Genomic DNA, 15,922 nt, shown 5'->3' on the forward strand with positions numbered 1-15,922 from the left:
GTGTGGTGGTTACAGCATGGGTTTTGAGTCAGACAGGTTTGGGGTTTGAAGCTGGGCCTCTTTCAGTTGCTAGCTGGGAGACCTCCAGCAAGTTCTTCAGCCTTGATGAGCCTTGCTTTCCTCCCCTACGAGAGTCAATAACACCCATTTGAAAAGTTGAGATGAAGGCTATGGGAGACAGTGTTATCAGCCAGTCATCCAATAATGCTGTGTAACAAACCACTCCACACTTAGCATCACACAGTGTGCCTGGGGCTGGAGCAGCTGCTTCAAGCTATAGAGATGCAAGTGGGCCAGGGTGATTCTGCTCCTTGCGCTGCTGACTCTTCCAGATTCCCCCAGCTCCCCCAAGGCATGTTCTGCTTACCACGATGGCAAAAGCACAAAGGCAAAGCTCAGCTGTACTTTCGAGCCTTTGTTCACATTCCCCGATAGGCCAAAGTAAGTCACATGGGCAAACGCAAACTCAAGGCATGGGGAAGTCCTTAGTCCTCTATGAGGCTGTGGCGAGAGGAATGAAGAACCGAGTTTAATAACTCAGCCCACCACAGATGGTCTATGTGAAGCTCTTCTGCAACACAGGCCGTGCTTGATCAGAGCCATGACTGATCACTGACATCTCTGATTATGGTGTTTTATTTTTGGTTTTGGTTTTGTTTTGCCAATCAACCTTTCACGTGCCACTTGAAGCAAACTAGAAAATTTCTCTGGCTCACTACTCTACTCACCTGTCTGATACTACAATATAAGGTTCTCTCCCTGGAATGATGGTCTTTTTCCTATGGTCCTCTTATCAAAAGCAAATACTTTGGAGGTGAGGGGTATACAAAGTAATCATTAACCTGTTAGGAAAGAAGGGCAGAGGAGGAGGAAAGAGAGGGTATGGGAGTATGGGGCAACCAAATGCACATCTCTGACATTAGATTTGCATTCAACTTAGAAATTGGGTGGATTTCAACAAATGATCAACTGTGGTCCTCTCCAAGGAAGAGGTAATTCTCCCCCAACTCTCGGGGAGTCTAAAACTTTGGCCTAAATTCTAGAGTATTGGTTTTAGGAATGAACTAGCATCTTCACATTAACACCCCCCATTCTGGCTTCTGAGATGAAGGAGAAAGAAATGCTCACCTCTCACACTGCATGTGTGCGGGACTCTCTAACACTTCAGAAGGGACTTGAAGGGTTTGGAGCCCCCCATCCCTCAGGTCTCCTTGATGCCTCCCCCAGGCCTTCTTGTCTTCCCATGATCTCTAGCCCTGTCAAATCGGCCCCTGAATCCAGACTCTACCCAATTGCTTTCATCCAGGCAAGACAATGTCCACCCATCCCAGCCTACAGTCTTGGCCCTCTCTTTCTCTTTCCCCCTAAACCTTTTCAACTCAGGACTCCCAAACCAGGAGGCTTCACCCATCAACCACCCATAAATCTGCCTGTTAACAAGGATGGGGCTTGGCACCCACGTGGAGTAGAGCATGAGTTTCTTCATCTATACAACTGGTTTCTTCATCTGCACAACTGGATTCAAACTATTCAATGGTTATTATGAGACCACCACAAAATATTAAAGACTTTGTACTCTGTACAAACATCTCCAGTGTTTGGTACCAGGTCAGGCCTGTTTCCTAGGATATATCTGCAAAATCCACAGACTACCATAGTTCTGATGCCTGCCTTGCCTCACACCAGCATCTGCTCTGCCACTAGCCCTGGGATCAAAAAGTCATAATGAAGTGGACCCAGAACAAACACCAGCATCCTGTCACTGTGTGGGAGCTGCTCAACCTTCACTCTGGAGTCAGAGGAGACCACAGTCACTGTAGGGATGCTGGCAAAGGCAGAAGTCATTCAGAAATAGACCAAACCATCTATTACTTTCCAATACAACCCATTACTGACAATTACTTGATACATGGTACATTCTACTTATGTCTACCTTGGTCTTGAGGGTGACTGCAGATACTCAACTCTTGAGAGGGAATGACTGTGACCATTCTTTCATGAGGTCTTAGTGGTTCAATCCTAACTGGAAGCCTAGAATCCCTCTCCCAAGTTCCAGAATCGTGGACTAGGAAAGTCCAGTTATTTGGGGCTTGTTTCCGTGAGTCACAGGTGTGGGATCCTCTCACATGTGGTTACAGAACTGCCTGGGTGTTGAGATGAACAACCCAGAGGCCTGGAAGAGGTTGACGCTAATATCCTTCCTCCTCGAAAGGGAAGAAGGGGTGAGTAACCGCACTGATCACTTTCCTATGATGGATGCCTCTCCCCTGAACGTATCAGCCTTTGCTGCTCTTGGGGTAACAGCGAGGCCATCTAAGTTTAGGCTGCTCTACCTTTGAAAGGAAACGTTAAGGTAGTTTAAGTAAAACACTGCAGTAAAAGAAGAAAGATGGTACTTACAAGTGGTCGATGACAATTTTTACTTTAAGTTTCGGAGGGATGTGTGTGCATGCATGTGCACGTGGTTGGGGGGCAAGCATGGGACACATCAAATACTACCTTCATCGATACAAGGGAAAACTGCTTTCAGAAGCTTCCAGATATGACTGGATCATAGAAATGAAGGTATCCAATACATCTGGCTTTGGTCTTGGCTTTGTTTACTCCTTTGGAACAAAGACTACATCGTGCCCAAATACCCTGACTTTAGGCAAGTGAGAGAATTTAAGGCCACTGTGATTTTGTTTCCCCACAGTCTCTGTGGCTGTAGGATGGTTGAGAAGGCAAACCAGAAATGGAAGGAGGAATTCCGGGACGTAATAGGCACCGAAAGAATTGTTGTCCTCGCTGGTTTTGCAAGCGTGGAAATAGTGATAACTTCAGCAAAGGATTAACAACCCATTCTCCTAGTGAATACCTTGGTTTCAGTCAACAAACAGTGATGTGAGATTTTGCAGGTGGTGGTTTTGAGGAAAGGCTTTAAAATACAGGTAATCTGCCAAAGAGATTTCATTTCATGATTACATTTTCCTTTTCAAAAAAATTAACAGTCTTTAGAACAAACACACTATTTCTTTCATAAGAAGATTTATCAAAATCATACAGTCAGAAGGACTCTTGAATCTCAATTCTTCCTACCCATTTAACTAAAAATGTTCCTAAAAGATGCCAGATGGCATATCAAATCAATATAGTTGGCACACTTTAAATTGGATCTTTTATTTTTTTATTTTTTTAAAGATTTTATTTATTTATTTGACAGAGATAGAGACAGCCAGCGAGAGAGGGAACACAAGCAGGGGGAGTGGGAGAGGAAGAAGCAGGCTCATAGCGGAAGAGCCTGATATGGGGCTCGATCCCATAACGCCGGGATCACGCCCTGAGCCGAAGGCAGACGCTTAACCGCTGTGCCACCCAGGCGCCCCGGATCTTTTATTTTTTTTTTAAGATTTTATTTATCCATTTGACAGAGAGAGAGTGCACACACAAGCAGGGGAAGCGGCAGGCAGAGGGAGAGGGAGGAAGCAGGCTCCCCGCTGAGCAGAGAGCCCGACGTGGTGCTGGATCCCAGGCCTCTGGGATCATGACCCGAGCTGAAGGTAGATGCTTAGCCAGCTGAGCCACCCAGGTGCCTGACTTTTAAATGAATCTGATTTTTAAATGAATCAATTCATTTCATAATAGAACAATTTCTTGATCTGACACTGGAGTCCCTCATGCACAGGGGTTTAACCAATGGCAAACTCCTCATTGTGGCTTCCAAAAGCCCCAACACCATCCAGACCCTCTTAACTACCTGACCACATCTCCTACGCCTCTGCCCGAACCACTGTGCTCCAGCCCCACAGGGATCTGTTTGTCCTTTAAAGTCTCCATGTTTGTTCTCACCACAAGGCCTTTGCACTGGTTTTTCCTTCCATCTGTGAATTTCTATCCCCCTGGGCTTCTCCTGGTTCTCTTGTCCCCTTCCCAGAGGGACTCTACTCAAGGACTCCAAATAACTTCCCCACACCCTGAGTTCCTTTATATGATTATGTTTGATATTCTTCATCACATTTACTGCTACTGAAGCTGTGCTGTTTACTTATTTAAATGATCATAATCTGCTTCCTATGAGAACTCAAGCTCCCCGGAACAGGCACCTGTCGCTTCTTATTCACAGAGGCAATCCTTTACCCAGAACAATGCCCTGTACAGAGTAAGCATTCAATAAATGAATGAGCGAAATTAATGTAAAATGTTCTGCATCCTGTGGGTTTTAAAGACACAGATCTCAGAATGGGCTCTGAGTTAATAAACAAGGGTTGGAAACCCTGGGTACATTCTTAACAATGACATTATTGATATTTTTATAGGAGGCTAAGTGTTGGTGTAACAATACCTTTCATGACCTTATGATATTTTATGTCTTTTTTTCTCTTTTGAGATTCTATTTAAATTCAAGTTAGTTAACATATAGTGTAGCACTAGTTTCAGGGGTAAAATTTAGTGATTCATCCCTTGCATATAACACCGAGTGCTCAACACAAATGCCCTCCTTAATGCCCATCACCCATTTACCCACCCCCCACCTACCTCCCCTCCAGCAACCCTCAGTTTGTTTCCTATAGTTGAGACTCTCTTATGGTTTGCCTCCTTGTTTTTATCTTACTTTATTTACTGTTTTTGTTTGTTTATGTGTATTTACTCTTTTTTTTAAGTGTTTATGGTTGAAACAGCCAAGAAAACTTGATTTTCTTGAAATGCTTAGGAGATTTTGATGAACATCTAAATCTATAATTTGATTGATAGGATTAATTCAATAGGAAGGGATATTTTTCTAAAAAACTGCTTACCAGAACTGTAATTTTATCACATTATTAAACTAAAGTACAAACAGCAGAATGTATTCTCCAAACACCAAAGCACCTAGACAATTCGGATCTGGCCATATAAATTTCTCCTCATTTTATGGATAGGGAGACATCTGTTCAAAGAAGTCGGTAGGCCCCTTATCTAAAGACACCCAGAACTGGCAGATCTTAGACCTCCATTCCAGTGTCTGACTCCCTGGACCCTCCCCCCTCTTTCCAATCCTAAGTGCCCAGCTAGGTGGGCATCCGGGCTTTGGATTTCTGGCTGTAAGGAAGGTGCTTCTATGTTCGGTAGTATATTTTAGTAGGAACAGACCTAAAAGGAAGAAGACATACTGCCATACAGCCTTAAGAAGAAGATTATGGGGGACTCCATCAGCTTTAACAGGGCACTCGGTGGAAAACATCGGGATGAAAATAAAAGGGTAGGAGCCGTTTGGTGCAGCTGATGATGTCAGAGGCTTTCAGGTTATAAGACATAAAACAGGCATGGGGGCCCCAGATGTCATGAAGGGGCAGCCTTCAGCTCTCACAGCTGCTGCGAGTGTCATTCCGCTAAGAGCATGACAACCATCTGATGCCCAGGTCGAACCCCGTGGTGACAACTCTCAGAGGCGGAGGCGGCACTAAAAGAAATGACCCTCCAGACTTAATTCTGACCAGCGAGGAAGAGCCCCTCAGTGAGGTGGAAATGAGAAGGATCCTTGGGAGACACTGTTCCCTTGGGTCAAAAGGAAATAAATGCCAGAAAATGTCAGAGAGTTGCCTTGTGTTTCAAGGAAATTGATGGCAAAAGTTTTCAAGGAAATGGTGAATCCCATGGAAACAGAACTAAACAAAGAATGACGTGGCTCTGAAGACATAAATCCTGAATGCGAAATTGTGAATCATAAGAAGAGAGAGGGGGTGGAGAATTAGAGAGTAATTAGGACGGAAGCATTCTGTGATGAGCTTTCTACATAAGCTCTGCTGGGGGAGAATAAGAAATGGCGGCATAAGCCTCAAGGACAGGGTGGCCAGACCTGAGCATTTCCCGCTCTTGATTTTCCCTGTTTCTGAGAGTAGGGTGGTTTTTGACGTGATGGCCAAGGGCGGGGGGGGGGGGGGAGGAGGAAGGAGAACCTCGCTTTAGACGATGATAGAACACCAAAGATGACAAAGACGCAGCAAACCCAGGCAGAGCTGGTTTTGCTCTGGTATTCTCTGTGCATCTTCAACTTAAAAAGATAAAAAGACTGTCAGAAAGAGTTTGAAAGATAAATTAGAGAAGGGGATGGTGGGCAAGGATGTAGGGATTTTCAATGATGTCGAAACTCTTGATTTAGGCAAATTATATTCTGTGACGCTGAAAGGGATGGAATATTACATTCAATAATCTCTGAGACAGTTGGAGGGACTAGAAGATTATCAGCCAGCTAGAGAAGACAAAAATCTCTATTTTCAAAAAAATCCCCCAAAACCCCACCCCAAAACCATCGGTAGAGTGTGAGGAACAAGGTGTAGAAGCCACGTATAATAAAATTTGCTGTCAGCCCAAACACAGTGGTTCTCGACTTTTTGGTCTCAAGAACCTCTTATAATTATTGAGGACAGACTCTGAAATACTTCAGTTTATGTTTTATCTATCAACACTTACTGTATTTGACATTAAAACTGAGAAACATTTAAAACATAAGAATACAAAGCACACGCTCCATTAGGTATCAGGCCAATGACATCAAGACACGTCATGTAGCTTCTACGAAACCCCACTGTGCACTTGGGTGAGAGTGAGAGCAGAAAATACAAATAACCCCTTGGTATTGTGAAAATAGGTTTGATCACGCAGACTCCCTCAAAGAGAGGAGCTCAGACCATGCTTTGAGAACTGCTACAAGAAAACTTCTCACCTTGTGCCCAAGGAGACATGAACATGGATGTTCATGACAATATTACTTCTAAATAGCAAATACTTGCCAATATCCCTTAGCAGAGAAACTGATAAATTGTAAAACAAAACAAAAACAACCCTTTAATTTCTAAACTCATTTTCTACACATCAATATGATTTATCTCAAAACAACGTTCAGCAAAAAAGCAAGTTGGAGAATATTATATATAGGATGACATCATTTAATAAAGTTCCAATATGCCAAATAATACTGTTATTTCTACAGCTCTATTTGAAACTGAAAAACAAATATGAAGCAAATATTAAGATATGCTGTCTATTCACTTTAGGAAGAAGCTACAAAGGCTTTTTAATATTATCCTCTATTTTTAGCATCTTTCAAATGATTTCTAGGCTGCTACAAAGAAGTTCTAACTTCAGTCCACCTAAAACAGTGGTTCTTAAAATGTGTCCCCCACTCCCCAGCAGCATCTGAGGGCTTTTAAACACGTCAATCACCAGGCCCACCCCAGATCTATTGACACTGAATCTCTAGGCTGGGTCTGGGGAATCTGGGTTCTAACAAACGCTTCAGGAGATTCTGATGAAAGCCCAAGTTTGGGAACCAAGGGGCAAGAACAATGTGACCATTCAACCTGCCATCTATAGAAATGCATCTAATTTAGAAGTAAGTTTGGTAATATTGGTTACGATGTTCTGTGGACAAAGTGATGTTGGACAGAAAAAGGTTTTTCTAGAAGGTACTTGCCTAATGCTTTGAAGAGATCTTCCCCAAAACCTCCCCCAACCACCATCTCTGGGGGTTCAGATTTTCTCAGTTTGACTACGTGCCTTTGGCTTGAGTATATGCACTTTAACTTCTGACACAAATCTGAGCTAACCTGTGGCTTCTGGTTACATTTCTGAGCATTTGGAAATCGTGGCCAGCATAAACTTGTATTGATTATACCTTATGCAGATACATTCCTTTATAATTACCTAAATCAAAGATCTCCAAGTGCGGTTTCCAGACCAGCAGCATCAGCATCACCTGAAAACTTATTAGAAATGCAAAATCCTGACCCCATCTCAGGCCTGCTGAATCAGAAACTCTGGGGATGGGCCCAAGCCCTCCCGGTGACTGTGACACACTACAGTTGGAGAAACACTGACCTCAATAAATGTACGTAGAAGAAGGGTGTCCTGGCAAGGGGGGCAAGCAATTTAAAGAAGGTTCTGAACTGGAACAGCTGAAAACTCTAATCAGAGAAGAGGTCATTGCAATGGTGAATTTCCATTCAGAACCAGCCTGCCTGAGCTTACTGACGGATACCCAGGAACCGGCGCTTTGTCACAACGCAAGGCGCTATGCACTTCTTCCATTGACTGCTTTCACATCGCAATGTCTTATTTTTCTTTGTCCTCTTTAAGGGACAGCTTGAACAAATTAGAATTGCTTCTACTTAAGTAACTTTGCCAAAATGGCTTTAAATCTGCATAACTCCTTTCACTCCTTTCTGTCAATTCCTCCATAGCTTCTTTCAAGGATTGTTCGGACTTCTGAAATAGATTCTGCGTGATTAATAATATGTTAAAAATAGGAAAGATTTCTCCAGAGAAGGCTTTTCCAAAAAGTGGGATCATCCAAACCACATGGCATATGTTGGCCCCTTGAGCCTTTTATTTTCCTTATTCTAGAGCGGCTGGTGGAGTCAGCAGGACTCTCTCGGACCACCAATACGGTCCAACAGCGACAACTGCACTCAGAGGATCTGGGGGAGAGGATCCATCTAAAGGAGCTGGCGAGGATACCAGGTATGGATTTAGTGGGCGTCTTTCAGTTAAAAGTGTTTGATTACTCTTCCTGGGGGAAAATTCAGCCTAGCTGACTACTGTTTCGTCACTCCCCATCTGTATTTATTTTCTTTCTCATAGTAAAAACTGAGCCTGAGGTCCCATTTGCAAAATTCAGGCCTGGGTCTTCGCTGGAGTTGTATTTTCCAGTCCTCTTGCAGTTTGCATGTAATTGTCTACAACAAATATTTTCATTTCCTACAGATTGAAGGCTCACTCATGGGGCTTCAGGGCAAGAATGCCCATAGAGTGAGTAAGAGAATCCTGGGGACTCAGGAGCTCAGCAGTTAGGAAACCTTGCTCCGACTCTCGGTGGGGCTGACAAATTCTGTCAGAGAGGATAATGGGCCAGCCCATCTGAGAGATGGAAGAAATGAACTAGAAATCCTGTGAAGTCCTACATCCACGAAGCATGGTGGATTATCACTGAGATAGGAGCACCTTCCTTCATTGCCAGCCCGGACCTGCTAGGACTCAGACGAATGAAAAACCATGGCGAATAAATGATACTCTCTCCTTTCTCAATAAGAAACACACTTTCTAATAAGACAGCACATGTCCTGGGCCTTCAGCTCTGAAGTTACACTAAGACTCTGCCCCTTTCTGGAATATTCCTCATCAAATGATAACCACACTCAGTAACTGTGTTTCACCTGGGCATTTTTCCCTCACCGTGAGGATCGATGGCAGAGAACTGTTCTGGGCATGATGCACATTCCACTGTCTGAGTTTTATAAAAACTTGGGATATGAGAAAAAATAAAATAAAAAGCAAATTCTTTCTAATCCCAACTTCTTATTAGATATGGCCCACCCTGTTATTTAGTCATTAGTGAAGCATTAGCCTTCTCTTAGGGAGAAAATCCTAATCGATAAAAAGATACTACCTAATATCAACCAGTAGAGTTGGTTAATTGGTCAGTTTCTATTAAATATCTATTAAACCTCCTTCTTTAAATGGGAGGTTCCTTTTTGTCCCTAAAGACGTATCTTCTCAGATATCCATCTTTTGAGTATTTTACATTTTAGCTGGCCTGAAAAGTTTCAAAATCTTATCAGAAAATCAAATTCACAAAATGCACAATTAGAAGACTCTGTATTTATCTTTGAGTTGCACAGACCTACCTGTTTCAATACCAGAATAGAAAACAAAACAAAACCAGAAGAGAATGACCAAGACCATTCAGGAATGATGGAATCACAATTCTAATTTACTCAGCTCCGGTGATATAAGAATTTCTGGTAACTTAGCAGCTAGGCTGCTTCTTTGCAGCCTCTAAAATGCAACCACTTCTGTTTTGCCTAAACACTTAAATACAATGTATTCAATATTCATGTTTACCCAGAAGAAGGTATTCAAAGCTCTGATGTCTGCTAATATGATGAGCAAGAGACATAGAATAGAATCTAATGTATTAGATTTAACAGGACCATAAACTTCAATGATGTTTAACTCCCATAGGGAGCTTTTGGGCAATTGCTTGGTGGTCTACAGAATTCTTATCCTTCTGAGACACATAAGGAAACAGCAATGACTGGATTTTCTCTGTAGTCACTTGACATATCTGAAATGTACTGAGACTAATTTCTGCTTTGATGAAATTATTTTCATGAACATCCCTTGCCAAAAATCTACTAGCCATTTCTTTAAGGTAAATTATATCCTAGTCTAGGGGTAAATTATATCCTAGTCTAGGACTCAAGTGACTCATTTTATTTGAAATAGCTAGACCATGGAGACAAATATGAATATATATGTATTTAAACATGATTATGTATAAAATATGCATATATGTGTAGATATATATGCATATGTGTGTGTGAATATAAATACATATGAATCATTATTGTTAAAATCTCTTAGTACTAAGTTTTATATACAAGTTTAAACATTCTGAGGGCAAATGCAAAACACCTAAAGGTTGCCTATTTAATCAGAGGTTACTGCCAACACTTACCAGAGGGGGTAAATAATATTCTTCAGTATGAAGACTAGCAAATAGCATTTTAAAGTAGAAATAGGACTTCTCTATTTTGTGATTGCATTTTATGTGTTTGATTTTTAAAAAAATCTCACATCTGAGAGCTGAGGTTCCTTTTTCACGTGCCGCAATTTACGATAAGTGATGAACATTATAATCATTGAAGAATATGTGTGGATCATCAGCAGATATTTAAAAACAAGTGCATGATTTAGGCATTTTTCTAGCTTGCCTGTAAAGATGGTGCACTGCATCAAATGAGAACACGCCTCTTGAGCCAACTTAAAGACAGAATCCCCGCCATACCTTCATGGGCGCCAGCTGGATGGGTGTGATGCAGGAAGGGTCTACCATGGGCTTCGGCCTGTTGGCCGTGTCTGCTAACAGGCTGTACCATTGCTGGGGGAGGCCCGTAAACTTCTGTTCTTGTGGATCAAACCCAGTGTGCACCCTGTGCTCGAAGTTGGAGGGGCCAGATATTTCAATCTTTTTCTTTTTCTTTCCAAACATGATGCAAACCTGGGAAATGCAAACAGAAAAGAGATCGCTGTTTAGATCTCGCCAGCAGAAGACGATAGGAAAATTACTCATCCGTAGTTCTGGCTTCTCCATTATTCCTCTATGTCTCAGCTGCAAAAGATGAAAGTTGGATTTTTCAGGGTGTGGAGCTTAGTTATTTCATTCCTAATCTGTTTTCTCCTTGCCCTTGCCGTGTGGAATATAGTTCCCTGCCCCACTGATTTGGGATTTGGCCACGTGGAGGGTTTTGAAGGCACTGTGTGTTCCCGCTTTCTTCCATGTTCTTCTGCTACCTGGCAAGAAGATGTGTCTTGTGGAAGATACTCCCTCAGCCTGGATCCTGGAAGGAGACATGCGTGAAGCAGACCCAAATCCAACCTCCCGTCTGGATCCACGTGCAGCTGAGCCACGGGCGACTCATGAGTGAGAAAGCAATGTTTATAATTAAGCCACTAAGATTCCGACCTTGTTATGTGGTATTAGCAAAGCAAAACCTGACAAGCACACAGCGAGGAGCATCTCAAAGTTTGGCGTGCACTTAAAATCTAAACCTTTGGACGAGTGGGGGTATATATGAAAAAATGGGGTTACTAATCACATTCACCGTATACAATTCTTCTGAGGCTTAAACAAGCAAGCATTTGTAAAACACTCTGAAAAGCACAAAGTAAGTGCTGCAAATATTAAATAGATCTCTGAACAAACATACAAGAAACTGGAGTGGCATTACCTGCAGAGAAGGAGAGAAGGGAGCCTGGGGGACAAGGCAGGGAGGAAGACCACTTCCCACCGTATATTATATTTAGAACATTGCATGATGTATTTTGCCTGTTTGAAACCATGTAGCTGACCTAATTGAAACATATCCTGTGACCAGGATACTTCCAGGATACCTGCGAAATAGTCACTGTGTGCTTTATGGTGTTGAAAATACATAAGACGTCCTGGGTTTGAAGGCCAGGCTGATTCACCTATTCACTATGATCTTGGGTGTAATTGCTTTTCCGTCTCTCAGTTTATTGTGAATAGGACAATCATGATCATTTGGGGAATTCCGAAAACACTGGGGCAGGCACTTTATATAAAAGATGATGGTCTGGCTTCAGTGCTGCTTTGCTGGGGAAGCCTTATCTCAGCCCTTAGGTGGGTTATACACTCGTACAGCTCCAGGTACATATTCTTTACAGCTTGTCTCCACTTGCTGTCAATTAATTAGGTGTAATGGTGTGTCTGGGCGTCTGTTTTCCCAATTAGAATAGAAGATCTACCAGAGAAGGGATACTATTGGCTTGTTCACTACAGGGTGCCAGTGCCTAGCATATAGGAGGGCTCAAGAAATATTTGCTGATGGACTAAAATCACAAGCATAGTACATTTATTCAATGACTAGCGCCTGGGGTAAGAGCTCCACAGATGTTGACATCTTCCCTTGCTCTCCCCCTCCTCCTGACCCTCTCTCTCCCTTGCCTTCGTCTTCCATTTAAATGCGTTTCCTCTTTTAACCAGTAATCCCTGCTTGCCAAACAGGGTCTTCCTGCTGCCTTCAAGTTTTCTCATGGTCCTTATATTCTCTATTGATGTCTACTAGTCTGTTGGGCTGTCATAACAAAATAGCCGGGACTGCGTGGTTTATAAACAACAGATGCTTCTTTCTCACAGTCCTGGAGTGTGGAAGTCCAAGGTCAAGGCTCTGGCAGATGTGGTGTCTGGTGAGAATCTACTTCCTGGATGGCTATCTTTTTGCTGGAACCTTCCATGTTGGAAGGGAAAAGGGAGCTGTCTCTGGCCCCCTCAAATAATGGCACTAATTCCATTCGTGACATTCCGCCCTCGTGAGCTAGTCATCTCCCAAAGGCCCCACTTCCTAATGCTATCACCTTGAGGATTAGGAGTTCAACATAGGGGTTTTGGAGGGACACATTCAGCCCACAGCACTGGATGGATGTGTATTCTCTTGACAGTGATCAGATTCTTCACAGCTTTAACTTCCCAGACTATCAAAACCCATTTTCTTATCCATCTTGGTTGTTACTTCAAACTAATTTGGAAAACACATAAGGTGATTAAGACAAATCAACGAAAGGGGCACCTGGGTGGCACAGCGGTTAAGCGTCTGCCTTCGGCTCAGGGCGTGATCCCAGCGTTGTGGGATCGAGCCCCATATTAGGCTCCTCTGCTATGAGCCTGCTTCTTCCTCTCCCACTCCCCCTGCTTGTGTTCCCTCTCTTGCTGGCTGTCTCTATCTCTGTCAAATAAATAAATAAAATCTTAAAAAAAAAAAAAAGAAAAATCAACGAAAGATAATAAAGGGTCAAAACACCTTGATGTGTTTTCTATTTTGGAGAGCATAACATAATTTTTTAAAACTAGTTAAGTACCTTACAAAGTGGATTAATAAATATAAGTCGGCTGATTTTAAACATTTGAGAACACCCAAGCCAAACTGTAAAGAACTAAAGGAATCCAGCTCTGGTAGACAGCCCCAGGAATGGCCCCCGATGTTTCATGCCTCCCAGTGTCCATGCCCCTGGATGGGTCTCTCCCACATGACTCTGGGCCTGGATATGTAATTTGCTGTGGCCAATGGGACAAAAGAAACCATGACACAAGCATGGAATGATCTTGTACATTGGGGTTTGCCTGCTTGCTGCTCTTGGAACAAGGCTACGCCATCCTGCTGGAGGAAGACACGCTTTGGTCCAGCCACCCATCAGCCCAACCAACAATCAGCCCTGGTAGCAAAGCCACGCAGCTGACCAGCAGCTATCCACTAGGTGAGCCCAGTCAAAACTAGCAGAGGAACCGTGCAGCTGAGCTAGACCCAAAGTCCTGACCTACAGAATCAGGACACACTAAGTGGCTGTTGCTTTAAGCCATTACATAGTGGAGTAAATTTTGGCACAGAAAATGCTAATAGCAAAGACTCGCTTATGATCCCATACCTTGTAACTTCAGATGCCCGTCATTTTTCTCTTTCTACTTTAGCTGCTTCAAAGTCTCAAGTAATAATGTCCAATCTGGGTAACTACATTTGCTGTTATACGATTCCATTAAGTCAGAAGACTCTTGATTGTGACGCTACTCTCTGGTTGGATGAGGGCCTGGAAGGTTTTCAGTGGGCAGGATATTACGCCAAGGAAGCGAGTCCGCATACTACCTCTCGATTTGAAAATAAAATTTGGTTATGTGTTGGCTGAATCCCCTTGATGTTCTAATAAACTTTATGACCATTCTTTTAAAAACAAGGTAGCAATTATCTTAGAAAAATCACATGAGATGAGAGGGGTTTTTTTGTTTTGTTTTTTTTTTTTTTTGCATGAATTCATACATGAACAAGCACTGAAAATGCTAGGTCAAATATTTTTAGAACCAGAATAGAAATGTTTTACTATTCCCTTCCTGACTGTGAATGTCCCAGTGGTGGCCATGCCATTCAAATGAGAATGTAAAAAAAGAACATATCAATGAACGAATACTGTTCTTGTTCTAAAATAAGGCAGCTGTAGAGAGGAAACCCTGTGGCTGAATTAATTTTCCTACACTGTATCCTGCAATACTACACAACTGTAATTTAAATGGTTATAAATACAGTGCAACATATCTAGTAAGTTTGAGCTGAAGAGTTATAGAGGAAGAAACTAGAAAGGAAAATTAAAAAGTTCTACAATTTCAGGCAACATTCCTGTGAAGCTCACAGGTGACGAAATGTAGAGAGAATCTCCGTGGTGTATGGTGATATTTCATTAGCGATGGCTGTTACTCTGACAGCAATGAGGAATCTCACACTCAGGGGAAGGAATCCTGATGCTTTTTACACCAAGAAGCAGAGAGATACAAGGTAGGAGGCCCTCTTAAAATCCAAGATCTGCTTGGTAAGTGGTTTCTTCTCTCTGATATGTCCATGCTTAGTCTGTACCTGGCATAGTGCCCAAGGTTCATTGTGTCTGCTTGTACTTAAAACTCACAATAACCCTATGTTGGCGGTGGGGGCAGGAGGGGATGTTTCAAGACCACTGCCAGCTTTGATTTGCTAGGAGAACTCACAGCCACTTAGCATACAGTCGCACTCCAGCTGTCATTTATTACAGTGAATGTATGCAAAGCATAATCAGCAAAGGGGAAAGGCGCATGGACAAAGTCTGGAGGAAACCAGGAGTAAGCTTCCAGGGGTCCTCTCCCGGTGGATTCACACAGGACGTGATTAATTCCCCTAGCAATGAATTGTGACAATACATGAAAAATGCTGTCTCCCAGGGAAACTTGGTACAGACCCAGTGCCTGGGAATTTTATTCAGTATTAGTCACGTAGGCACCCTTTGCTTGGCCCGTGCCAAAATTTTAGACTCCAGAAGAAAATCAGGGGTTCAGCATAAACAATATTGTTTGCATAAACAGTTTAGTCACAGTGAACCATTCTTTTCAGGGAGAGGTGGGAACCCTCCTAAAATCGAAGCTCCCAGATGTCACCCAAGGGCCAACCTTGCAAACTGGCTTTTCCAAGATAGGCGCAGTGCTGCTATATTAACTCTTCCCTGCACAGGAGTTGTTATTATCATATCTCCATGGAGGAAACAGAATTTCAGAAGTTAAAAAATGGCAAAGCTGGAGACTCAGAACCTCAAAACAGATGCTTGTAATCACTAGACAATGCAATGCTGTGCTCTACCAGACATCCCCACCTCTGCCCTTCTCAGGAAACTTGTCCCCTAGAGATATGCCTGGGTGGGGATGGTGAGCTCGAACAAGGGAACTGTAGATTTTGGAAATTTTGGGATCCTATCATGTCTCTCCAGAAAGAACCTTTTTCCTGACTGAGCAGAACTCTGTCACTGAGCAAAGGCCAAAGGGCTGCTGGGAGCCAGGACAACGCCTCGCATAGAAAAAAAGACCCTTGCTTCTCAGCAT

At 42.8% G+C, this 15,922-nt stretch overlaps 1 protein-coding gene across 1 annotated transcript in view; it reads right to left on the reverse strand.

Moving 5' to 3' along the window:
• Nucleotides 1–15,922, reverse strand: part of PAK5 (p21 (RAC1) activated kinase 5) — a 279,244-nt gene that overhangs the window by 89,966 nt on the left and 173,356 nt on the right. The window contains exon 3 of the mRNA XM_026502893.3: nt 10,805–11,017. Within this exon, the coding sequence (XP_026358678.2) occupies nt 10,805–11,008 (204 nt within the window). The 5' untranslated portion in view covers nt 11,009–11,017. The remainder of the gene's footprint in view (nt 1–10,804; nt 11,018–15,922) is intronic.

This window comes from Ursus arctos, unplaced genomic scaffold (assembly GCF_023065955.2).
Source record: "Ursus arctos isolate Adak ecotype North America unplaced genomic scaffold, UrsArc2.0 scaffold_16, whole genome shotgun sequence".
Taxonomy (NCBI): domain Eukaryota; kingdom Metazoa; phylum Chordata; class Mammalia; order Carnivora; family Ursidae; genus Ursus; species Ursus arctos.